The sequence below is a fragment of the Morus notabilis genome, unplaced genomic scaffold, assembly GCF_000414095.1.
Source record: "Morus notabilis unplaced genomic scaffold, ASM41409v2 Scaffold182, whole genome shotgun sequence".
Taxonomy (NCBI): Eukaryota; Viridiplantae; Streptophyta; class Magnoliopsida; order Rosales; family Moraceae; genus Morus; species Morus notabilis.
In genome coordinates, this window is record NW_010364641.1 from 141,267 (window position 1) to 168,081 (window position 26,815).

The window sequence follows — 26,815 nt, forward strand, 5'->3', positions numbered from 1 at the left end:
GTATAAAAATATGTACTATTTGAATATACCGAACCGTAAAGAGTTCATTTTAAGTGTTCCTTAATAAGGGACTGTCAGTTCTTTTTTATCTTACCAAGTTAAGTACATATATGTCCATTGTGTAAAATATAATAAAAAACGAAGTCAATAAAATAGCCCCTAATGACATTCTATCTTCTGTTAACCACCCACACATAAAAAAGGTATATTTGAGATAATGTTATCTCGATAACCATAAAATAGACAGATTAACACTGTTGCTAAATTAAAAAACATAGAGTATGAAGTGATCATTTTGTATATAAATACTTCTTACCAATCCTGCTATATATCCTTGGAGAGAGCATGCGTATACTAGAATGGGGATTTTAAGCCTAACCTAAGATTACTACTTAGAGACCTTGATGAAAATTGTCCTTGAGATTAATGATCAACCAAACTCGAGCAATCTTCCCATTAAAATAATATTTTGAACAATACTCCTTCCTTAAAAGGTCATGTAAAATGTCAAATGAAACAAAAAAACAATATTAATAGCAACGTGCACGACTACTCTTGCTCCTTTAAGTTCAAACAAGTCAGGCTAAAGAGTAAACACTTGATTTTAAGCCTACTAAAAAAGACTTGATTTTTCCAATTGTAGATATAGATGTGATGAAATGGATAAAATAACTTCACATAGCTTAAGAAGTGCATTTTCTTTTTTCTCCAAGCTATTAATGTGATGAAGTTGTGAGAAGAAAGGAAAAAAAAAAAAAGGATATTTGGATAAAAAAGGTTTATTTATTTATTTAATCTTGCCAGATTGTTAGGCGTGGAAGAACTATACTTCTTTTACTAGAATTGAGAAAAAGATGTTCAACTGAAGGGGATAGTGAAGTATTTTCCATGGCCGGAGGAATCTTATCTGCTTTAATAAGAAAGACATGTCATTACCACACAATCAGATATTCTGTTGATATACATGGCATTTTCTATTCCTTGCTATGAGAATTCACTTGGGAAAAAGAGAGAAATGCCCCTTAAGAGTGAATGGATATTGGAATTTTACCCCTTCCGTTTTGATTAACGTAGTCAAAGAACTATACTAATCAAAAGGCATTAATCAAAATTTGCTCTTATCCCTCTCGTCTCACTTACTCTTTTGTTTGGCGAACCAAATTTCAAGCTGAGGCAGTTGGCTTCGAAAGATGGTTTACAAGATTGCATAAAGTGATCATCTGAATTTCCTTCGGTTCCTCATCCTTCCTAACAGTTTAAGTTTTTAAAATGGATTGGTAAACTAACATGGTATCAAAGCGGGAAGTATTGAGTTTAACTTTCTATAATTGCACTATTTATCTCCATTTAAATTGTCATTATGTGTTGGGTCTTTAATATATTTCGGGCTTAAATATTCACGTGTTGGGCTTTTTAATTAATTTATTCACATGATTGCTTATTGTCCAGCCTATACGTGAGGGACAATGTTAAAGTATAAAACTATTATTGGTATACTTCTTAACAGCTTAAATTTAGCTTAAGTTTTTAGGATGAATTGATAAACTAACACATTATTCTTTAAAAAAAAAAGATATTGTCTACATTTCCTCTTCCCCTAATCCCTAGCATCACTTTTTTGCACCATTTAGAAGCTTAATGTCAAGTCCCAACTCTGACAAAGAGGTTTTTTTTTAGAGAACAAAGTGTTCATCCATTTGAAATGCAAAACGACAAGGCATAAAGAACTACATTTCTACATTGCTGCAAAAAGTACAGCCAAAATTTGTTTACAATGGCCTCGTTCTTTTCACTGATTCGATGTTAGAATTTAAGTTTTGTTATAGTAAAAAATTCTCAAAAATAATTACATTTAATTTTTTTGTTACAATAAAAAATTCTCACATAACATTACATCTCAATTCAAATTAAAAATTTGAATTAGCGAACCGAACGGGCTCAATATATATGAAAGAAAAAGTCATGATAAGACGATGTATATCCCTTCCCATATTGAAGAAGGCTGGTACAAAAATGTCTCAGTATATTTCAATAAAGGAAAACCAAAAATGAAAAAAGTTTTGATAGTGGTTCTATGAATGTCAGGTGTTTAAAATGGGAAATCGTTGAAAAGCTAAAAATCACCTAACAAGAATGAGACCACAAGGGATGAATAGACTTTTATCTTTTTTTTTTTTTTAAATATTGTTTTCAAAGCATCATATCATGAGGAATGGGATTCAAGACCATGCAAGAATCTCAACTTGTTTATTTTTATTATTTAAACTTGTCAATGCAGTGTAAAAGGCAAAAGTTAAGAGCCATAAAAAAAGTCCATGAGAATAAATATATTGAGAATTCAGTAGTAGGGTAAAAAAAAAAAAAATACTATACAAGTAGGATCTTGGTTTCAACGTTAAATTTGTATTAGATTATATTATTATGTCATACTTTTTGATTTAACATGATTTTAATCAGAGTAACGTATAAAAATATGTACTATTTGAATATACCGAACCGTAAAGAGTTCATTTTAAGTGTTCCTTAATAAGGGACTGTCAGTTCTTTTTTATCTTACCAAGTTAAGTACATATATGTCCATTGTGTAAAATATAATAAAAAACGAAGTCAATAAAATAGCCCCTAATGACATTCTATCTTCTGTTAACCACCCACACATAAAAAAGGTATATTTGAGATAATGTTATCTCGATAACCATAAAATAGACAGATTAACACTGTTGCTAAATTAAAAAACATAGAGTATGAAGTGATCATTTTGTATATAAATACTTCTTACCAATCCTGCTATATATCCTTGGAGAGAGCATGCGTATACTAGAATGGGGATTTTAAGCCTAACCTAAGATTACTACTTAGAGACCTTGATGAAAATTGTCCTTGAGATTAATGATCAACCAAACTCGAGCAATCTTCCCATTAAAATAATATTTTGAACAATACTCCTTCCTTAAAAGGTCATGTAAAATGTCAAATGAAACAAAAAAACAATATTAATAGCAACGTGCACGACTACTCTTGCTCCTTTAAGTTCAAACAAGTCAGGCTAAAGAGTAAACACTTGATTTTAAGCCTACTAAAAAAGACTTGATTTTTCCAATTGTAGATATAGATGTGATGAAATGGATAAAATAACTTCACATAGCTTAAGAAGTGCATTTTCTTTTTTCTCCAAGCTATTAATGTGATGAAGTTGTGAGAAGAAAGGAAAAAAAAAAAAGGATATTTGGATAAAAAAGGTTTATTTATTTATTTAATCTTGCCAGATTGTTAGGCGTGGAAGAACTATACTTCTTTTACTAGAATTGAGAAAAAGATGTTCAACTGAAGGGGATAGTGAAGTATTTTCCATGGCCGGAGGAATCTTATCTGCTTTAATAAGAAAGACATGTCATTACCACACAATCAGATATTCTGTTGATATACATGGCATTTTCTATTCCTTGCTATGAGAATTCACTTGGGAAAAAGAGAGAAATGCCCCTTAAGAGTGAATGGATATTGGAATTTTACCCCTTCCGTTTTGATTAACGTAGTCAAAGAACTATACTAATCAAAAGGCATTAATCAAAATTTGCTCTTATCCCTCTCGTCTCACTTACTCTTTTGTTTGGCGAACCAAATTTCAAGCTGAGGCAGTTGGCTTCGAAAGATGGTTTACAAGATTGCATAAAGTGATCATCTGAATTTCCTTCGGTTCCTCATCCTTGAGATTTGGGGTTAGGATAAATAATGATCCAATCTTAAAGTGTGGAGAGAAACGACCGGTGGTAGTTATCGGTAAGTGTAAGTAAACTTGCACCCACTTGCTTCAAGAGACAAAGTGTGTTACCTCAACCCATTGAAGACTGATGAGCATTGAACTAATTAGCCTGTAAAAAATCCAATCTCAAAAAGACTTCCTACGCGACTCAAACACAAGACGTCTCTCCTGCCAAACTACTTGGGAGTAAGCCCGATGCTACTATGCTACTGCCTTGGCGGTAATTATGATTCAGAGTCCATTTAGTTTATAGATTAAAACTATGAAATTAAAACCATTTTTTATTTACGTGTGTTTTTTATGAGAGAAAATACTGTAGCGAACCATGAACCATGATTCGAATCATTCGAATAAGAGAACGAATCATCCAACCAACGGGCTCTCAATCTTTGTTTCATAGGCAAGAATGATATCCTCCTTGATCACCAAAAATAGATGGAAACAAGGTATTCATCTAATATCTAGAGGTCCCAAGTGAAGATAATCTTGAAAACAAATTAATAATATGCTTTCAAAAACCCCTGACGTGCACTTTTTAATCCGAGAAAGTGTATTGTGATTGGCAGGAAATAGTTAAGTGGAACGATTGAAGTAAAAAAGATGGAAAAGCTCATTCAAAAGTTTAAATCCAAAGTAAGTGATATTAGATATACAAGTTGAGAATAAGAACATCCAGAAACAGGTCTGGCCACCAAGTGAATTTCAATTAATACATACAAATGCTAATCATTATCATTATCATCATAATCATAATCACAGCCTCATCACCACTCATTATCATCTCTTGTCAACAGCACAGCACAACACAACATCATTGTCGTCGCCGTCGTCATCATCATCATCCAGATTTGAACAGCAAAACTGCTTTCTGATCCAAGTAGAAATAAACAAAGTGGTTTGTCTCGTGAGTCACATACGAACCTGACAACGAAATACCAGAAAAAGAATATCGTAAGTGATATTATTGAAACATGATACTCACCATGACTCATTGCGAAATTAATACAAAACTCGGGGTAATTAATATGAGATAAAACAGTCATTCTACTTGTATCAAACTCATAGAATTTTGACACATTTGTCAAGCTCTAAAAGAGAGCACTAGTCTAAAATATAATAAATATCATTGACAATGCTCCCGTTCCCCATTTTTTCTCTCTTGGAAGGACCAAAAAAGGAATAATATGAACTCATTATCGCTTCGCCAAAAAGAAAGAGTTTGGACTTGCAAACTGAGTCCCAAGTTAAGTATATGATATCATATCTAAAAAAGAAAGGCAGCAATGTGAACAAGCTAAATCTTAAGCAAAACCAATTAAAACATGAGTTATAAAAAGTTGCCTTGATGGCCTTATATCCATTGTCTTAATAGGATATCCCATCAACTAGCTTCTTTCTATACTTAACCCAAGTGGAAATAGTAGAAAACAGAAACACTGAAAGTCTGTACCTCCGACAAAAGAAAAAGGGTTCAGATTGATTCTTACTCCAATCTCAAAACACTGCTTTTGTCAATTAGAATATTGGCCGACATTGAACAGGTCAAATTACAAGTTCACAGGGAGCTAGTTGCCACCAGAAAACAACACATTACCATGCATAAATATACACACCAAACATCAAAACAAACACACCAAACATCAAAACAAACACACCAAACATCAAAACAAACACATGGAAAAATCTTAATTATACATGATACTAAAATCGATGAGTGACTTCTTCCTGAAAATAATTCTAGAGTTTATTACATCCAAAATGAGCTTCCCAAAAGTGTAGGACCTAAATATTTTCAACTCAAGCCATGCCTGGTAAACTAATATGAATATTATCTTTGTATGTATCGATTACTTTTCTATAGACCAAGAGTAAAGTAAATAGTTTGTCTCTAGGACCTCTTTCTCGTTGATCACTTTGCCTCCACTCGTTTAAAAGGTCTCCATTCATATGGTGGTTTTGTCAACGAACACACTCCATATCGGATTGACTAACCTAACCCGTAAGGAGCAACGGGGAATTGTCATAGTTGGGTTGTGTTTACGAAAGCTAGGGGTAAGTGACTTCCTTGCCTCACAAAAAACATTTCAAAAGTTTCTGTTCAACAGTAGTAGTTCCTCCACCGAGGAATGCTTTGGTAACGTTAAAGCAAACAGAAAGAGATCAGGCTCGATAGTTGCCAGTGAAAGCTCGAGCTCCAATTCTGGTAATAAGTTGGGCCACTTTTACCAAGTTCAAAGGAATGATCTCTTTAGTAACATGAAGTACAAGTCTACAAGAACACACTTCAATCCAGTAGTTTCGGGACCAACAATGTGCCAGCCAGAGTAACTTCACAGTTTCTAACTTGGCATATTCAAATGTTTTTTCACTTTTCAGACCAGTTTAGCAATAAAAAGAAAATCAGCCCATACCAGTAATATCTAAGAGGTTTCAAGTTCAGCCATTCCACAGTAATACTAAACTAATGACTAATGATTTGAGAACAATCATGTTTGAACTTTGAATATCATCACTCCATAATATATAAAACAAGTTTCTACGAACCAAATTGAACTACTGAAAGCAACAAAAAAAAAAAGGATAAAACCCAATAGCAATAAGTTAATAAAGCGTAGATCTGCTCATTTATTATCACTCATCCGAAAAGCAAGACCAAAATGGTAACTAATCAAGAGAAAATCAAATCTGAACAAAACCCATCAAATATCAAAACCAGAAAATCGTGAAAAGAAAAGGAGAAGGGAAAAAGGGTTACCGAAATTTCGTCCGACGATGCAATGCCAGGTGGGGCCGTGCTTCTTGTCGAACTCCTTCTTTATACTCTCTGCAACATCCTTCTCCACGCTATGCTTCTCAAACGCCTTCAAAATCAAAATCAAAACCAAACAATTAAGAAACAAGACAAACCCATTACAGAAGAGAGAGATAAATGAGGTTAGAGAGAGAAAGAGAGAGAGAGAGAGAGAGAGAGAGCTAACGGCGATGGCGATGTCGACGGCCTCCTTCTGCATGTCGCCGAACATATCGGCACTCTTGATGACAACGCGCTTGCCGGCCGGGGCGGCGGCGGACGCTGGCAAGGGTTTCCGGTCGTCGGATTTGAGCTGCGCCGACAGAGCTCCGGGGACGCTTTTCTTGGCGTCGTCGCTCATTTTTCTTTTCTTTTTCTCTTCTTTTTTAAATTTGATTTTCTGCTATTTTTTGCTTAGAAAACACTCGAAACGCTTTAATTTCCCTCCGATTTGGTAAGAAAGTTTGTTTGTTTGTTTTTTTTTTTTTTCGCAATGAAAGTTGTGGAAAAGTGGAACAACGACAATAATGAGGAGAGGAATCAGAATCACCATTCTCTCTCTAAACATATATCCTTCAATTATTATTTTTTTTTTTGCTAGAAATTTTACTGTGGTATTATTGTGAAAGTGAGAGTAAAATTATGCCATTTATTTTGTTGATTCGAGTTTAAAATTTAAATTTTATTATAGTAAAAGGTTCACAAAAATAATCACATTTAATTTTTTTATTACAGTAAAAAGTACTCATATAAAATTATATCTCAACTTAAATTTTAAATTCGAATAAGTGAAATTAACAGAATCAAATTTTGTTATTAGTTGTTAAACCAAGATGAAGCTTTTTTTTTTTTTTTTTTTTGTTCTAATTTTTTGGTGGCTAAAGTATCACGTTGATTACTTGGCAAATGTCTTGGTTGGCAAAGTTGGTGAGAAAGAATGTCTTATCTTGAAAAGACCTCCCTCAATTTCCAATTATTCATATAGAATAATTTACTCAATTCAATTATTAGCATGTAAATAAACAAGAAACATTTATTTCTCACTAAAAAAAACAAAACAAAACGCTGCGCTTCAAGTAAATATCCCCATGCCAAATGATTGATGCCATCAATATAAAAAGAGCACCTCATTTATGTCTTTATTTTTTTCCGAGATAAATTCCCACAATTTTCTTGTACTAGATACTTGAATGTAGACCCCGTTCCTTTTTAGATTCAATTATAATTCAAACTCTTTTATTACAGTATTTTTTTTTTACAAAATTCTAATTTTGATCCAAGGGCAATATTCTTTTGCTCTTGATCTTAAAAGGGTCATTTGTAATTCACCCTCAGAATTAAAGTAGAACAACACTGGTATTTGCTCATATTTCCCCGCCAATCTAATGCAAACTAAAATGTTGGTTTCTAACCTTTGTGAAAATGAAGGAAAGTGCCCATTAGGCCTTTTCCAGTCACTTTCCATGTGGACGGTGAGGATGAAAAGAGGGCTCTCAAAAAGGGGCAACCATTCAAGCAAAAAAGGACAAAAAGTCGCCTTAACTTGTTCTAGCTTCTCAAGCCGCATCATCATCCTGCACAACTCCGTATCTCCTCATCCTCTTGGCATTTGGAAAAGCAATTTCTCCTTCTTCTTCACCATTGGACTCCGAATCCTCTGCAGCCAAAGCACTGCCAGTTTCAGGAGATAGAACTTTCTCAGACCCCCCACTTCCTTCACTGTCTTCTGAGTCTTCTTCACACGTCTCGCTTTCTGCTGCAACGGGATTGTTCTCCGCAGCAGCAGCTTCGCGGTTGGTGGTCGTGTCTATTATTTTGAAATCCCGGGCAGTACTTCGCTTTGCATGTCTCAACAAGTTGATTTTACTTAGCTTGCTTAGCTGAATGAGATACTTTTCATAATCTTCTATCTGAAAGATCAAGTCTGGAATGCACCTGTTCTCTCTTTTGATCCTGTTGATGATTCCTTTGCTGCTAGAATTTTCTTGCTGACTCTGCAAGTCAAGATGATCAAAACCCATCAATTAGTTAGTTTGATATTGCATATATTGGCTGATGAAAAGTAAAGAAATGAGGACGACTCGCTAATAAAAATGAGTCCGATAATTTAAATTTTGCATGTAGAGTTTACATTTTATTAGTAATAATACTTAAGGATGATGCTACTAAATATTTTTCAAATTTTATAATAGTCATCTTTCTATTATTAACTTCTTAATCATAATTGTTCTTTTTATCAGAATATATCAACTTAAATACATTAGAAACAAAAAGACAATACTACAGAGGGCAATAATGATTTCATATTAACTTTCTAAAGTATAATTCTAAAAAAAAAAAAAATTTCTAAAGAAAATCTCAAAAATGAGAATCCATCTATACCCTTTGCATCTCGGCCACAAAGTTGTACAGAGGAACTGTGACCTGCCTGCAAGTAATCTCCACAAGCTTCTGGAACTTAAGGGAAGGCAAAACTTGCTTGCAACCTTTTGGAGCTATTCTAAGCTTTGACATCTGAGCTAAATGCTTGTAAAACCTTGCCGCCAATCGAAGCAAAGTCTCAGCTTGAGGATCTGCACGCATTTTAATTGACAGAACGAATAAGTTTGAGATGATAAACTAAAGTTTATGATGGTAAAAACTGAAACTGATTAGGTACCGTTAAGGCTCATTAAAACAAAGGATGCTAGTACTTTCGTAACCGCTTCTGCCCTAGAATAGAGATTTTCCTCAAATGCTTGCCCCGGAGCGTGTTCTCCATTAGTATTAACATGGATGCTTCTGAGGATTAGTGAAGAGAAAGTCTTCAGCTTCTTTATGGCCCAATCCATATCGAGTATAAATGTTTCCATCAAGTGCAGTATGCAAGAACTTATTGCATTTCTTGTAGAGTGATTCAAGAGGGGATATGCTTCAGACACTCTCACCGGTTCACATGTCTTCGATCCCATAACTTGCAACAGCTCTGTGGCCATGTCCTGACATATGATCAAATCGTTTGGAGGAAAGCTTAAAGATATAGCAAGTGTAACAACACTTTTTGCAATCTTGGAATTTGTTATGTTCTTGGCTTTGCAGACACTAATTGCCCAGGATCCATGAGAATTCCTCAATTCACATGGCAAATTCTCTCCAATCATCAATATCATAGCACAAATAACCTGAAAATGACAGACCTTTCAATGGGATTTTCTTAATATTAATCAGAAAGAAAAGCACAAAGCTGCTTTGAACTCGTGTACATACAAAATGAATAATTATGTGTTTACCTCAACTTCATCGGGAAAGGAAAGTTCAAGAGACGTGAAGAACATCAGCCTCAAAGTTTTCACAATGAAGAGTTCTTTTCTTCTTGTGGGTTGATCATCAATCCTTGAGGCCCTTTTGCAGTCATCATCCAAACTGGCATCCTCAACAGTAGAAACTGACAACAAATCTTCAAGCAAAGCAGTTGGGTCTGGACTTCTTAAACTAATCATTATCAATTCCTTCAAGCAAACTAAGGCTTGATGAAAATGCTCCCTTAGTTCTTCAACATCTTTCTTTCCCTTTGCCTCTTTTTTCTTCTGACTTGTCTCGTACTTTGCCCCTAAGTTTAGGAAAAATATAAATCTCAACAATGGGGGTCCAAGAATCTTGATATCCCCATAAAACAAAGTTCTCAATGAATCATCTTTTCCAAGAACAGGAAATGATTTTATATGACGAAGGCAGACACCCAGGATGAAAGATATAATTATAGGGAAACCTTTTGATTTCTTGCTCTGGGATTGCTGACTATGGTTTTGAGAAGTTCCAATCCTATCAAAGCTCCCAGGATCATATAGTTTCGGAATCATTTCCATGATCTGGTAGATACTAGAGGTCGCCAAGAAAGAATTTTGTCCTTGAGTCACCTTTGTGTGGCCTGGTTCCAAGCTGTCGTGTAGATCATGAGCAGCAGTCCGTACATTTCCTCTTCTAGTACCAGTAGCCTGCCTTGACAAGCATGTGTCCTTTCCCAGTGATTCGTGAATTTCAATAAACTCAATAAGCTCCTTTTCAAGATTCAGTTTATTCACATCTGTTGCTTTCTCCAACTCATTAGCAATAGCATTTATTACCACTTCAATGATTCCTGATAAAACCAGTGCACAACATTTGCTTTTATCCGCATCAAGGGATGCCGAGCCTCCGTCCGTACTTTGACCCACAATGTCTGATCCAACATGTAAAGAAACAAGGTGGTAGTATGAGCGTTGCAAGATGTAGAAACTACAAAAATTTGCTCATGGACTCAAGTAAAAGTACTTGGGAAATATTCAGGGGAAAAAAGAAGAAATCACAGAATAAAACAAAAGATATAGGACGCAGATAATTATTGGAGAAAAATTCCTTCCTACAAACCTCCCAGTTTCTGATTCCTTAGAAACTGCCGGATCTTCAGGAAAGCATTGGAGAATGATTCACCAGTTAAACATCTTCCTGCCTACAGAAAAATGTATATATAGTTGTAACATTCATTTGAACTATACTTCCTTCTTAATCCAAAAAGAAGAGCTCATGAACAAAAATAACTCTTCTTAGTTTTTTCCATGAGCAAGTAGAATACCTCATTTTCTTGTGAGAGGGAGAAACCAAAACATGCCCAAGAGGAATCTAAGACTCGATCAGTTTTACCATGTTGCTGTAGAAGTAGAATCCAGGAGACACAGTGCAGTAGACTATCTAGGGGCTCTTCAATATAAACTTTGCCATTTTCTGATTTAACGCAACTGGATATTCTTAGCTCTACCTCGACATCCTGCTAACGGACCACAAAGGTTGATCATGGTCTATTAATAAGGAGAAGCATTTAAAATTTCCTTGTAACAAATTTGGTTTAATATATACAAACTTGTATGTAATGGGTACAAATTTTAGTTTTAAAAGAGAGTTGAGATTCAGAGGGACAAATAAAAAGAACTTAATTACGAATTACCTCCCTGAAAAACCGACGGAAGTGGGGCAACAAAAGATCAAAGACAGCACTGCCAGTTGACGGGTCAAGCAAGACCAGCTTTACAAGTCCGTGATACATGGCTTCTTTAATTTTTGCCTAGGAATAGCAACCCAGCTTTCATTGGAGAAGTGGTTCGAAATAAAAGTAATATGCATGACCTTAACAAAAGAAATTAACAAAACCTGCTGATAAAGACACCTTTGCAGCAAACCACTCAGTTCTTGAAAGAGGCCTCCCACACAGCAGGGCAGCTGAGCTTGTTGGCTGCTACTGGCTTGGCTAGATGACTCTTGAAAAGAAAATGGGCCATCTCTCTTTGATTGCTTCTCCGTCAGTATAAGATTGATAATGGCATTAGTTGCTGCAAGACGAATTGCTTCTTCCTGTCTAAACATGGCCTTGCGCATGACCAAAATGGTGTAATCCTGCGTCATTAAACCGAATACACAATCAAAAGTTATTTCTACTTAAGGAGCACAAGGATTTAAACTCTGTCACGAAAATATTCTACGTTTATACATCTGGATTTAACATATAACTTCAACATCCATTTGCCAATGGTCGGATAATTCAATTTGATATCCATACTGCATAATGTTGCATGATTTACATCCAGTAGTTTCATCATCTCAAAGATTCAGTGTTTCCGAGATTAAAAGGTGAAAGTACCTGAAGATCACGGCTGAATTTGGTAAGAGGCAATAGAGCAGAAACAATACCAGAAGCAACCTTTCCATGCATGAAAGTAAAATAATCCAACAATTCTTTTAAATGCGAAACGTGCTCTAATATGAGATACGGAAAGTTCTCTACCAGATCACCAAGCAATCTGCACATAGAAGTTATATTACAGGACATTTCTTCTAAAAAAAATAATAATTAAATAAAACAAAAAACCAATCATTGAACTACATCTACAGCAGTTACCTAATGATTGCCATGCTCTGGGCAGGCTTCAAAGAAAGGATCCGAAATTTGCATTGCTCAATGATCTAGAACACCATACCCAATCAGTCATTATCTTGATATGTTTCTAAACAATGATAGGATAGTAAAGCATTTGCAAGTGTACATGCATCATTTTCCCACCCACCCCAGCCTGGTGACCCAAAATCACAAGAAGTGCTATTGTATTATACATGGCCATATAATTGCACCAACCTCATTTCTTGCCATATCATACACCTCAAATAGAGCTTTAAGCATCTGAAAAGCAAGATCTTCCATCCCTAACAGACCATTAGAGTGGCAAATCTCTCTAAAATTCTCCTCTTCCACCGACTCTAAGAGCAGAAAAGCAAACTGCACAATGCTAGGGACAATGTGTTCTCTTCCATAGTTGCTCTCATTAACCTTAATTTCATAAACAAGTAAACATGTTACAACCAAAAGAGTCTTATGTTGTTATATGAAGAACTTTCAAGGTAGAAGTGTGTATAATATACTTGAGAAAGTAGAAAATTACAGCTCTTAACATAGCCTTCTCAACTACTTTGACATTTTGCAGGTATTCTTCCTTCAACTCATCAGATAACCACTTGCAATCTCTATAAGATAAGGAGGAATTCACAAGTTATTGTCATGTACAAGGGCAAAAATAATCAGAACCAAACATTGAAGAAGATATAACTGCCGATTCATTAAAACGTATATGCATTTACTACAAAATTTTCAAATAGTACTCAGCTTCTAAGTTACATCAAGTAAAGTGAAAGCTTTCCACCCATACCTGGCAAACTTGTAATCGCGATAGGCAGTGAGCAGAGCTGTTTTCAAAACCCCAACCGAACTCTCACCAAACTTCCGAACCCTTGCAACCGATAAGAGAATAGCGACAGTGAAATGGTTGAAAGCTCTAAGATCCAATCTGACAAGCCCCATAATCTCTTGCCCCAAAGAAGGGTCCTGCTTTACTGCGAAATTCACATGGAGCAGAACAGTCCCTTCAACTTGCCTAACAATGGAGCTCGATTTCCGCTCCATTTTGGACCCGAAAAACACGACAATCCCTTCAATCACATCCCTCTTGCTAAACCCTTTGGACGCCAGAACCAACAACTGGTACACCAGCGACGGCAAGTCCTGCAGGTCGACCCGAGTTATTCCATCAAACACCTTATCTACAAACTCACCAACCCTTCCCTTGTCCAGAAACGGAAAGTCCCTCACAATCAAAACCATCTTAACCAAAAGCCCCTTGGACCAAACACAGTCCAGAATCCGGTCGAAGACTGCGCCTGTGAAACCCTTACCGCAATCAACCTCCTCCGAATTGCGCGCCGAAGACAGACACCGGGGAACGAGATCAACCACCTGAGCGTCATCGGAATCCACAATTTCCGGTAGATATGCCACGATCAAGTCGACGGTTCGGGGAATTTCGTCAGCGGGGACGAAATCGAGAAGCGTGGTGAAGAATTGAAGGGTTTTGAGAGAATTATGATCATGAGGGATACGGCAAGAGGTGAAGAGGTCAATGTAGGAGAAAAGGAGAGAGCTGAGGAGGGTAGAGAGAGAAGGGGTTTGAGGAGAGAGAGAGATGAAATAGAGAAGAGACTGTACGTATTCGGAGACCGAAGAAGAAGATGAAGATGAGGAGAGAGAAGTGACGTAAGAGAGAAGGAGTGGGTGTGCATTGGAGGAGAGGAGAGAAGAAGGGAGGGGTGCGCAGGTTTGGGCCAAGCGCACGATATCGGCGTCCGTTAGTGACGGTGGCTCCGCGGCGGTGCTCATGACGGCGTCGTTTTTGTCTCTCTCTCTCTCTAGAATTGTTCGCAGTGAAGGCGAAAGGGCGGGGTTTTGCTCCGTGTCAGTTTTGGCGGGAGATATTCGAAGAATATATTATTTTAAGACGTCCGAATTTTTGCTTTAGTTCAACGTTTACCCCAATAGTTTTTGAAATCCAAAACAAGTACCTTATGTTTTGTAAATTACTAAAAAGCATCCGTTGGAGACAGTGGATAGACATCACAAAAAACTTATTTGAAATAGAAAATCATTTCATACTATGGCCTCGTTCGTTTCGCTGATTCGAGTTTAGAATTCGAGTTTTGCTACAGTAAAAAGCTCTCACAAACAATCACATCTAACTTTTTTGCTACAGTAAAAAGCTCTCACAAACAATCACATCTAACTTTTTTACTACAGTAAAAAGCTCTCACATACAATCACATCTCAACTCAAATTCTAAACTCGAATCATCGAAACGAACGAGGCCATATGTTATTTGAAGAAAATGGGAAAATACTAAAAAATTTCCAGTTTTTTTATACTTACATATTTGAATAAACATACCAAAATACAGTTTTAATTTTTTCTTAATCTTGGATCATCTCTACACAATTTTAAAATCCATCTCATTACATTACCATTATAAAAAAAAAAAATCTTATTTCTATCGTCATACTCAAAACGAAACTATTTTTAAAATATAACCAAACATGCCTAATATTATTTAAATTCCCATCCATAAATCAATATTACAAATATAAGTCAAATAATATGTTCAAAACAGAGAAAAAAAATATTTGGAGAATATAATTCATCACAAAAATCTATTTAAAAAAAAAGTAAAAAGTCCCGAATTCAACTAAACTCTATTTGTTTATTTAAGTTTTAACCATATTAGGTAGTTGATGCAAAAAGATAAACCAAATGTGCATGTGATGCTGTTAGAAAATACTCTGGCCTCTGCTAACATAACATTAAATATGGATGTGATGCTGATAAAAAATAAGACTTTGTTTACTTCTAATTGATAAAAGGTTTAAAATTGAAACAAAATTGCAGATGAGGGTTAAGTGTTAAATATTTTGAAAGTGTTTAAAACATATTCGTTTTCTCAAAGGAATATTACAAATATTTATTTTGTATTATTATTGTTTATTGTGTTTATTTATTCATTTAGAGTAATTTGTGGTCCGATTTTATTCGTTTTAAAACCGTTTTGTGTTGAATTTCTAATACTATTGTGATAAAAATGCTATAAATAATTAAAAAAACTAAAATTAATCAAAATCATGCTCAAATAAAATGGAATAAAATATGCTAAAATAAAATAAAATCACACCTTATTAAATAAAAATAAATTAAACAAAACAAAATAGAATTAATTTAAAATGTAACGATATAAGTGAGCATGTATTGGTATAACATTCACAAAAAAAAAAAGAGAAAAAAATAAAAAAAAAATTGTTTCTAAAATGAAAGTAAAATAATTAAAAAGTCATTAAAAAATTAAGATTCCGTTCATTTCACCAATTTGAGTTTTGCTATATTAAAAAATTTTCAGAAACAATCGCATCTAACTTTTTTATTACAGTAAAAAATTTTCATATAAAATCACATCTCCACTCGATCAGAGAACTAAACAAGCCCTAACCCAACTATTTTATTTCTTTTTCTTTCTAATCTAAAAGTTAATAAAATTAAAAAAAATGATTTAGAAATAAAAACTTCAAATTCATTTCCTCCTTTTACAATTAAAACTTCGTCGTTTTCTTGAGCTTCAAATTCTTACCCTTCTAGAAAATAACCTTAAACCCTAACTTTTGGTTGAATCGCTTTCACTTCCTCTGCGAAAAGCACTCAAGGAATTGGCTCTCACCAATTTGTAAGTTCATTTCATACTTCTTCAATTTCAGAAGCCATGTCTTATTTTCTCTGCAAATCAGTTCAATTTGGTAGTCGTTTAAGACCTTCACCACCACCCAGTATTCTGGGTTTTCTGCAAAACCCTAATTTTCCCCCCCACAGATGTGTCTCTAGTAGTTCGAATCAACCATCTTTTACGGTCTCGTATCTTACAAACTCAATTGGGTTGTCTCCACAAACTGCTTTATCAGTTTCCAAGCATGTCAATTTAAAGACTTGTGAGAAACCAGACAAAGTAGTAAACTTGTTCAAAAAATATGGTTTCACTCAGACCCAAATGTCACACCTTGTCAGGATACGCCCTAAACTACTTTTAGCAGATACGGAGAAAACTCTTTTGCCCAAGTTGGAATTTTTGGAAGCTAAAGGCTTTTCATGCCTTGAAATTGCCAAGATGCTATCCATACGCCCTAATGTTTTGGGAAGTAGCTTAGACAAACAGATTAAGCCCGCATATGATTTCCTTAGGAACTTGTTACAATCCGATAAGAAGGTCATCGCAGCTGCTAAACGATGTCCTGATATCCTTGCTCACAAGAAATTGCCTTGTTTGGATATTTTGCGAGGATATGGAGTGTCCGACGCCAATATAGCTACATTGGTTATTTACCGGCCTAGCTTTTTAATGTTGAGTTCGGATCAGTCTAGAAAAATTTTGGAGAGAGTGGTGGAAATTGGGTTTGATGCGTCGAAGATAAGCTTTGTTCTGGCATTGAATGCGTTTTGGTCAATGAGCAAATCAACGTGGGAAAGTAAGTTTGATGCATATAAGAAGTGGGGATGGTCTGAAGAAGAGGTCTGGGAAGCTTTTCAAAGAAATCCTTGGTGCATGATGATATCTGAAGATAAGCTTATGGGGAGTATGGATTTCTTCATCAACCAAATGGGTTGGAGGCCCTGCCTCATGGCTAAGTGCCCAACAATCTTGGGACTGAGCTTGAAGAAGAGAGTAGTCCCGAGGTGTTCGGTTTTTCAACTTTTGTTGTCAAAAGGTTTGGTGGAGAAGGAGGTTAGCATTAATACATTATTGTTAGCTTCAGAAGAGAAGTTCCTGCAGAAGTTCGTTGCGCGTTATGAGAAGAAAGCTCCTGAGCTGTTGAAGATGTACAAGGAAACATTGGATCTTTCAAATAGACCGCAGATCAATGATGAGACATGATGAGAGATACGTTACAAAGGGTGATGTAAGGAAAATTTTTGTTGTGTCCATATCATGGGCAGATGAACTCTTACTTGATCTAATTAGAAACCTTTTAGTTTTTAACTTCCTTGAGGTACAAGATTAGAGCTTTTTGTTTGCAATTTACTGTGCAACTCAATCTGGTTTTTATTAGAAGCTATTCGCCCTTTACTTTGTTCCAAAAAGAAAAGGATAAGTTTGAGTATTACCACCTTGTCCATTTTCATCTGCGAGTTCACATCTCACTATGACAATCACATCTTTCATTGTTGGATGGTTGGCGTCCACAAAAGTAGTCATCATCTTCTCGTTATGGCCTTCTTTTATGTATATATATTTTCATAACCCAAGTGTTAGAAAACATCAAACACGGTTGACTAATGGCAAAGATGCAAAAATTTAGATGATCATTAGTTGAAGTTAAAAACGGTTAATTTAAGATTGGTGCTAGATCGTCGGATTATTGTCATATTATCACAAGATACTGAATGACACTACTAGCATTACTCATGCCAAGCTCTTCCTTTTTTACCTTCAAGACAGGGTCTTATCATAACAAACATGATATAACGGGAGTTCCCACATATGTCTTGAAAAAATAAATTATTGATGTCTTAAAGAAGATGCCAAGCAAATTAGGTATGTGAAGAAAACTGTTCTTGGGGTTCTTGGCTTGAAATAAGAGCACTTCGCACCTTTACAGTAGTAGGTAATTTGTCATTTGACAATATTATGGCACGAGCGTTTTTTATCATATGACATTTAGAAAAAAAAATGAATGTAATTGCTGAACTTTTGTGTATGTTTTTCGAGTTGAGGGGACTTGAATCTTGATAGCTCATGGAATTGCAAGTGGTTCTGTATATGTTTTCCCAACCAAAAATATATGATATGTACATATATGTAATGTATGCACACATGCACGTAGCAAATTCCTTGATTTCTTACAGTCCACAGAGGACATTGCAGATTCGAAGCTGATGCACCCAGCCAAATCTTACGGTCGCCCTCTACAATAATTCTCCTCCAGCCATGCTGAGCTGCCACCATCAGCGCACGTGAAGTCTTGAAGTTGAATCAGACATTTTATCAAACTTTGAGGCCAATCTCTACTGGAGGGAATGATTATACGAAAGTGGTTTGTTGTGCAGAATCCCATTAGTCTCTGTCCAGATGCTACCAACTAACAGAGCACCGATTAGAAGAAAATCCTTGCAAGAGACACCGTCGGCCCTTGACCCCATCAAGAAGAATCCAAAACCTCATGAAGTTCGTAACTCGTCAGAAAATTGAAGAGCTCAATTGGAATCGACCACCTCCAACCGAACCAGTGAAACTGAGCTATTGACACTGAGAAAACAAGTGGGTAGCACACTGCAGATTCCTCCCCCGGACCACAACAAATGCACGATTTGTCCTCAGTATCCCAAACCTGAGCAAGTCTTTTTCCTGTCGACAAGGATAGCATTTCCCAGGCGCCAAAGAAGCATTTGGAGTCTTTCACGATTATTTTACTTAATTATCCTGTTTGTTCTTTTAGCTCTCTCTCCCCCTTGTGTTGAATGTTAAGGTCCAAGGCGTCCGCTTATATTTCCAATTCATGTTCATGTCAATTGAATGAACTTGTATTAAATCTCAGTGTACACTCTCTTTAAATAGAATGAACTCTTGAATGAAATCTAACTCATGATTGTTTCAAACCTTCAGTGAACATAGAGTGCATGATACTGTTAACTACCAGAAGCTTAACCGCTATAACTAACTATTTGTTTACTGTCCTACGAGGTTGTGCCTATTACTGCGTTCTCTTTTATTCTTTTCCGATTTGGTGCCTGTTTAAGCATTCAGTGAACATAGTATGCATAATACTCGGGCACTCAAGTTGAGAATGCAAGATTTAAAAGTCTAAGGGCCCGTTTAGAAAAGATACTCAAATCATGATTTGGATTTATTGGCGGGAATTTTGTGAGAGAGGAAATTTTGAAATTCAAACTTTTTGTGAGATAAAAAATAATGTAGCAAAATCATAATTTGGGTTTGAGTATAGCTTACAAACAATCAATACTCAGGGAGTGAAAAGAATATGTTTGTGTGTGTGTTGCAGTAAGAAACTTTATTGCAGGTACTTACGTTAACCCTCCAATTTCATCCCGAAAAAGACAACAAAAACTAAAGCAAGAAGAGAGGACTCAAGTGGCAAGAAAAAAGCAGCACTATTTAAAAGACCTCTGTCGAAAGACTTCAGTGGAGCTGCCCAGACAGAAGTTTTGCGCCAATGGTCCTTCTGAAGTAGTAGTTGTTATTGGTTTTTTGGTTAATTTCACCTTGTTAATAACTCATGTTTAGCAATACTTTCTACACATCAAATAAAATACAAGTTCCTTTTCCTTTTTGTGTATGGAAACTTTTTGAGATATTCAACCAAAACACTCAATACCAGTGTTTTCCCACCTGATTATGTGAGGAGATGTTTCAATATATTGCTTGGGATTGGCTTGGTGAAAATGTAATTATCAAGTATCAACTGAAAATACTAATTGAAGAGTCGAAAGCATTAACTTCTATCTAGATCTCGGTGTGCCATTTATTGTGTCAAATTATTGTTTCTAAGATTTTATTGAAAGATTGTATTTATGTTAATAAGTTGAATTCCTTAATTTTAGCTTGAAGTTTAGGCACACCATGGCCTTGCTCAAATAACAGGAAAATATAGTAATAGACTGGTAACTGAATGAAATGAAAGCCAGGCTAAGACCAGTATTCATATGTAAAACAAAGAGTACGTGTACATCAGATTGGTCTCAATCTTTTTACAACATGAGAGATTACAAAAATCTGCTTCAAGAAGATTCTGATGATATTTCCTCCGTGGAGAGTTTGACTTATCCAAAAGGGTGCCACATATTTTGTTGATCATTGTCTACGAGGATATCAAGAAACCGTTTCACAGCTACAAAGCTTCTTAAAGAAATCGTACGAGAGCATAATCTATTTAGCTAAACTCCTACTCACAACACGGAAAGAATTCTGGTCATTTATTGGCCTGAAACGCCTTTGGCTTCAAAAAGAAGCCAATTTGGAAATATGATTTTCTAGGATATCTTCAAACAACCTTTGAGATTTAAATCTGAGTCAAATCAACACTTCCTGAACAAGTGTATGATCTGATTTTCTGATGATTTCTGATTCGAACCCAAGTGAGTTTGCAGTAAAAGAGTCCTGATCCGATCTACTTGAGATCCATCTGTGAGGAACAAAAGAACACACGGAATTGATCCCCTTTTTATTTTTCACGTTTTTAAAAAATAAAAAATAAAAACGTTTTTAAAATGGCATTTTGCACAATAAAGACAAAAAAATAAAAATAAAAATAATTTTTTAATTTAGTGTAAAATGAGAGAAATAAAAAATGACTTTTAGGGTCCGTTTAGTTCGCTGATTTGAGTTTTTAATTCGAGTTGAGATATGACGTTATGTAAGAGTTTTTACTATAGTAAAAAAGTTAGATGTAACTGTTTCTGAGAGCTTTTTACTGTAGCAAAACTCGAATTTTAAACACGAATCGGAGAAATAAACGGGACCTTAGTCGTTTTTAATTTTTAATTTTAATTTTCTTCTTTCTCGAACAAAGAGAGAGAAAGAGAGACATTAATGAGTTTTTTTATATTAAAAATAATATTTTGATAAATTTAATAAATAGATTTTTAAAAATAATTTTTATCTGAGATTAAAAATGTTTTTATTTTTATTTTTATACAAAAAATAAAATCATTTTAGAACGAGACCGTTTCGGTTGACATTGTGTAAACGACGTGTATTTTGACATAAGGTAAACAAACGACCTGTCGTTGATAGTTATTCATAAAACAGACACGTCCTTCAGTAATGAAAACGCCATGTCAGTTAGAACTAAACGACACGTCGTTTTTACTTAAACGGGAAACAAACAAAACGCTAACCCCTTTCTGGAAAATATCTATGGTTTGGGGGGGAAAAAAAAGGCCAATTTAACAATCCAGCTTCTGGCGATGGGTGTGATTTCAAAACAATCCAGCTTCCAACGTCCAAACTGATAAATTCTTTTTCTCTCACTTCCTCTGTGAAGCTTAGAATTCGATCAATGGCTGAAGGAATTAGCTCTCACCAATTTGTAAGTTCATTTCATTCTTCTAGAGTTTCAAAACCCAGGTCTTATTTTCTCTGCAAAAGCTTTCTATTTGGAAGTTGTACTATGAGAACTTCACCACTAATCAATGAAAACCCGAATGTATTTCCTCAAAGAAGGATCTCATGTAGTTTAAATCAGCAATCTTTTACAGAATCTTACCTCATAAACTCAATTGGGTTCTCTCCACAAACTGCTTTATCAGCTTCCAAGCACGTTAATTTCAAGACTCCCGAGAAAGCAGACAAACTCATAAACTTGTTGAGAAAGTATGGTTTCACTCAAATCCAAATCTCAAAGCTCGTTAAGGGAAATCCTAGATTACTCTTACTTGATGCTGACAAAACCATTTTGCCCAAATTGGAGTTTTTTGAAGCCAAAGGCATTTCAGGCCCGGAAATGGCGAAAATGCTATCTGCATTTCCGCGTATTCTTAGTGCTAGCTTGGCTAAGCAGATTATTCCGTCATATGGTTTTTTTAGGAGTTTGTTTCAATCTGATGAGAAGCTAATTGCTGCTGTCAAACGATGCCCTGATTTCCTTACACACAATATCGAGAAATATGTTTCACTTAACATTGATATTTTGCGAGAACACGGAGTGCCTGACTCCAATATACCAACGCTGCTTCTTTACCGTCCTAGATCTTTGATGGTGAGTCCGGACGGATTCCGAAAAATTGTGGAGGAAGTGGTGCAAATGAGGTTTGATGCTTCGAAGGTTAACTTTGTTATAGCGGTGAATGCATTTTTGTCAATGAGCAAATCAAAGTGGGAAAGGAAGGTTGATGCATATAAGAAGTGGGGTTGGTCTGAAGAAGAGGTTTTGAAAGCCTTTGAAAGGAATCCTCGGTGCATGATGATATCTGAAGATAAGATTACGGCGGGTATGGACTTCTTTATCAATGAGTTCCGTTGGAGGCCTGGCCTTATTGCTAAACGGCCTATACTTCTCTTACTGAGCTTGAAGAAGAGATTAATCCCGAGGTCTTCGGTTTTTCAAGTTTTGCTCTCGAAAGGTTTGGTGGAGAAGGAGGTTAACTTAGCTGCCCTATTTGAAACCTCAGAAAACAAGTTCCTGAAGAAGTTTGTCACGCCTTATAAGGAGGAAGCTCCGGAGCTCTTGAAGTTGTACAAGGAAAAATTGAATCTTTCTGATGAACTAGTTGTTGATAAGGTATGAGAATTATGTTGCAAATAGTGTAATGTAAATAAACTTTTCGAGTCCTTTGGCATCTCCATATTATGAGCTGCAATGCAGTTTATGTGGAAGGCAAGTTGTATTCGATCTAATTGAAACTTTTTAGCTTTGTGGTAGTCTTAAGAAAACAGGGAAAAAGAAGAAGAATATTTCTATTGAACAATGTAGGTGTTGAATGAACAATTGTACTGAATGATTGGTGTAACTAAATGTAGCATGTTGTTAAGATTGTAATGATTCTGTTATGAGAGAAAATTACCTTTATGACTTGTTGTTTGATCATTGAATGGAAAGTTTGAATCTTGGAATTGGACAAAAGTTGACCTCCTTGTCTTTGGCAAAATGTTCCTTCCAATTGAGGGCTCACAAAATTGTAAAAAGAAAGAGGAAAATGAAAAGGGAAAGCTGGGGATAAAAGAACAAAGGGAGAGGGGAGAAAAAAAGGGAAAAAAGATAAATTAAAAAAAAAAAATAAGAAGGGAAAAGCATGAGAAATAAAAGAAAATAGAGAGAAAAGAGGAAGAAGGAAATTTTTCTCATTGGAAAAGTGATTTTTCTCATTGGAAAATTGTGTGTTATGTGTAATATTTTCTGAGTACTAGATGAAGTTCAAAGCTGATATACCTGCTTCACTGTTCTTGTTTCCCATGTTCCTGTGTTTTCACTTTGCAAACAGTACCAGAATCCGAAGGAGGATTTAGCAGATCTTTGAAGGACCAATTTGTGCAAGTGCTTTCCTTAACTAGTTAGGTAATGGGATTATCTGCGGCACGTGTTGTTGCTTCCTCAACAGAATTTAGTTTGAAATAGTGCAGAGAAAACCTTGCCGCAATAACATTTCCAAATCTGCGCAGACAAGCTCATGTTCTACTGAGCATTGCATGAACGAAAACTGGAGTAAAGCATACGATAATTTTTTCAAAATGAGCAACTTGTTTGTATTTGGCTCGACTCTTTTAGCATAAGATAGGTGTACCATTTTAGAATTTCAGGATGTCCCACAAAGCTTGTAGTATACAATCATCTTTCTCTAACTTCATTTTAGAATTTCACATTCTACGATTCCTGTTTTGGACTTGACAAAAGTTTTGCTTGTGCTTTCTCTTTTACACACTTGCGATCCTAATTAAGGGCCGATTTGGAGTTCCCGCTGTGGCACGGTTTTCTTACTTATTGAGACTTTGTCGTCACCATGAGCATGTTTACGTCACGCGTTTAAAACCATGATTCTGATTATACTACTACTTTTCTCTCACAAAAAGTTTAAATCAAAAAAGTTTTCGCCAATGGATTCCTTCACAAAATTTGAATTCAGAATCAAAATCACTGACTTAAAACGTGTGAACCAAACAAGCCATATATCTGCTAGCAAAGATTGGTTTTTGTGTGGATTGAATGGAATTCAGCTTGTGCTGTTCATATTTTCTTTTCTCCATCTCATAAGCTTTTATGTTGCTATTGAAGTAATTGGCTTTTCATTCTCAACTTTCCCTCTAATATGCATAGGATCGTCTTTATTTCCTTCATGTGGTCGTCTTCTGACATGAACTTTCTTATTCCTCAAGTTGCTATGCTATGCTTCTTTACATATAATTCCTTTCATGATTTGTAGGACTGCCATAATTACATATGTAAACATTATTTAGCTTTTGTTCCTTGATTGTAGGAGATTTCTACTTTCATTCCTACAGTTTTGTCATCAATGAAAATTTTCTCTGTAAATCCCATATGGTATCAGAGTAATTCTAAGCTCTTGCGAGTAAACCCAAAATGAAAGACCCCAAAAAATCTTGAACCAAACACTCCCACCACTGCCTCTTCTCCTTCTCTGTCTTCCTCCAAATCTCGCCCGTATATGATGAATCCCTTTGAAAGTCATGATTGACGGCCTTTCCATCACCCACACCGGTTCCACTACACTTTCCTCTTTTTCTGAACCTTTTCTTTAATCTAATGTCCTAAATTATGCAAAGAATCTTAATTATTATACAATCGATTAGTTGAACATTTCTTTTTTATAGCTGCAAAATCTTCTTTTTGTGATTCCAATCTTATGTCATCACAACTCATTTTGTTAGAACTAATATTTATTTGTTCGCTTATAAATCCTTTTTTGTTGTCTTTCTAAATTTATTGTATTTGATTAATGGAAATAGGAATTACATGATCCAATCCTGAAAAGTGAAAATGACCAATAAGATGAAGTAAATGGCCTTACAATCTGTTGGATTTTTGGCACACTGACTTTAGTCCAACCCCATAACAGCAATAATCTCAATTGCAGTCTCAGACAGAAAACCTTTAATTCTTCAGACTTGAGAAAATCCAGACAACAAATAGAGAAAAGATCAAGACAAAGATTGTCTACATTCGCGATCAAGAAACTTTCTATCATTAATCAATAATCACCATAAAAATGCTCTAAGAATCACAGAGAATAATTAAATAAGCCTTGCAAACCCCTTGTTTATGCCTCATACAAATTTTCCTCCCTTGTCTGCATTTTGTTTGGGAGACAGAATTATCAATAACCAGGTACAAGCATTTCGCTTTCCCCATAATATTACGTATCTAATCACATATTGTAGAATTTTTATGCCTTCTTGTAGTTTGAGTCTACTTCTCCTGTTTCACAAATCACAATTCAAGAATTAAATAATAAGTTAAAAAAAAAAAAAAAAATAAAAAAAAAAGTTAAAAAAAAAAAAAAAAAGAATAAGACATGCAAACACGGTCAAGCTTCAAAACTGAATGTAAAATGTATTTCCACTAGTCTAAAAAACTAAAAAGGATCCTTCCATAATTTACAAACTGACTAGAAAGACCTGTGTATTAAGTCAATGAATAGACATCATGAAAGCGAAGAACATCTATTATTTTGCAGGAAATTCCTTGCTCTCCATTTCGTTTTGGTGATAAATAAACAAGAAATGCATTCACAAGTAATGACAAATTTCACCTTCGAAGCGTCAAACTCAGTCTCCTCCACTTCTCAGCCTGATCAGAACTTACCATGAAAACTTTAGGATGGTAAAGAACCAACCTAGCAGTATCGGAGTCGGCACTCTATGTTCTCGCAAAATAGCTAGAATTTGTAGGTGCCACATATTTCTCAATATTGTGTACAAAGATATCAGGAAATCCTTTTAGCAGCTACAATCTCATCAGATTGAAACAAGTTTCTAAAGAAATCATATGAGGGCATAATCTCTATGGCTAAGCTAATTGCCAAAATAGTATGGACTACAGATAGATTTTTGGCCTGAATACGCAGTACGAAAACAACAACAATATAACCCTCAAAACTGGGCAAAATTATTTTCCCATCATCAGCAACCATAACAACAACAACAACAATAGTAATAATTAATTGCAGCAACAACAACAATAATCATAATAATAATAGTAATAATTAATAATAATAACAATAACAATAATAAAAATAAAATAAATAATAATAACCACCCTCACAACCAGGCAAAATTATTTTCTCATTATCATCATCATCATCATCATCAACAACAACAACAAACCCTCAAAATAATAATTAATGATAGTAACCCTCAAAATTATATTCATGAGTTTGTCAGGTTATTCATGAGTCTCGAAATGAACACACCCAGAAACCGATAAAGCCACTAGTGAATAAATTCCGAGTGAGTTTAGGAGGCATGAGACCGCAAAGAAGGTTGTATCACCTGATCTACTTGAGATCCATCTGACAGAAAACAATCTGGGTATAAAAAAAAAAAAACCCCAGAAAACTTACCAATCACAAGTAGATCTACGACAAAATAGTTTTTTCAGAGAAATCTAAACATCGGTTTTCGCAAAACTTGACCGAAAATCAAAACCCAATCAGATGGATCTCAAGCACTTCAAATTAACAATATTTTTACGGTCTCTTACCTCATAAACTCACTGGCATTTATTTTTTCCACAAGTTACTTCGTCGGAGGCGTGTTAGTTAATTTCGAGAGTCCTGAGAAACCGAACAAACGCCACAAAGGTTGTCTTATGAGGATAATGGCTTTGATATGATATGACCCAAGTCGGCAAGTCCCATAATATAAGTAGGGAAA

At 35.3% G+C, this 26,815-nt stretch overlaps 4 protein-coding genes and 1 long non-coding RNA gene across 6 annotated transcripts; 2 read left to right on the plus strand and 3 right to left on the minus strand.

The window, feature by feature from the left end:
• Positions 1–4,384: 4,384 nt before the first annotated feature.
• LOC21390616 (dynein light chain 1, cytoplasmic) lies at positions 4,385–7,078 on the minus strand. The gene is made up of 3 exons (XM_010106843.2): positions 6,742–7,078; positions 6,519–6,624; positions 4,385–4,684 (listed from the first exon to the last, which is right to left on the minus strand). Exons 1-3 carry the CDS (start codon positions 6,913–6,915, stop codon positions 4,602–4,604), a joined length of 363 nt encoding a protein of 120 aa, XP_010105145.2. The 5' UTR covers positions 6,916–7,078; the 3' UTR covers positions 4,385–4,601.
• A 763-nt stretch (positions 7,079–7,841) lies between these two features.
• LOC21390617 (Fanconi anemia group I protein homolog) lies at positions 7,842–14,337 on the minus strand. 2 transcript variants are annotated; one of them, XM_024171291.1, is made up of 14 exons: positions 13,265–14,337; positions 13,001–13,082; positions 12,697–12,888; positions 12,463–12,527; positions 12,205–12,364; positions 11,718–11,960; positions 11,515–11,631; positions 11,146–11,337; positions 11,069–11,074; positions 10,941–11,022; positions 9,824–10,752; positions 9,214–9,715; positions 8,937–9,127; positions 7,842–8,548 (listed from the first exon to the last, which is right to left on the minus strand). In XM_024171291.1, the coding sequence occupies exons 1-14, from the start codon at positions 14,266–14,268 to the stop codon at positions 8,111–8,113; spliced, it is 4,203 nt and encodes a 1,400-aa protein (XP_024027059.1). In that variant the 5' UTR covers positions 14,269–14,337; the 3' UTR covers positions 7,842–8,110. The 2 variants fall into 2 exon arrangements, with proteins under 2 accessions (XP_024027059.1, XP_010105146.1); XM_010106844.2 differs by lacking the exon at positions 11,069–11,074.
• Positions 14,338–16,465: 2,128 nt separating this feature from the next.
• On the plus strand, positions 16,466–17,347 carry LOC112093229. Its single transcript, XM_024171284.1, has one exon. It carries the CDS (start codon positions 16,466–16,468, stop codon positions 17,345–17,347), a length of 882 nt encoding a protein of 293 aa, XP_024027052.1.
• Positions 17,348–21,488: 4,141 nt separating this feature from the next.
• LOC21411261 (transcription termination factor MTERF6, chloroplastic/mitochondrial) lies at positions 21,489–22,715 on the plus strand. The gene has a single exon (XM_024171285.1). The coding sequence runs from the start codon at positions 21,489–21,491 to the stop codon at positions 22,713–22,715; it is 1,227 nt and encodes a 408-aa protein (XP_024027053.1).
• Positions 22,716–25,102: 2,387 nt separating this feature from the next.
• On the minus strand, positions 25,103–26,123 carry LOC112093234. Its single transcript, XR_002902959.1, has 2 exons — positions 25,693–26,123; positions 25,103–25,358 (listed from the first exon to the last, which is right to left on the minus strand). It is a non-coding gene; the product is annotated as an uncharacterized LOC112093234 (long non-coding RNA).
• Between the last annotated feature and the right edge of the window lie 692 nt (positions 26,124–26,815).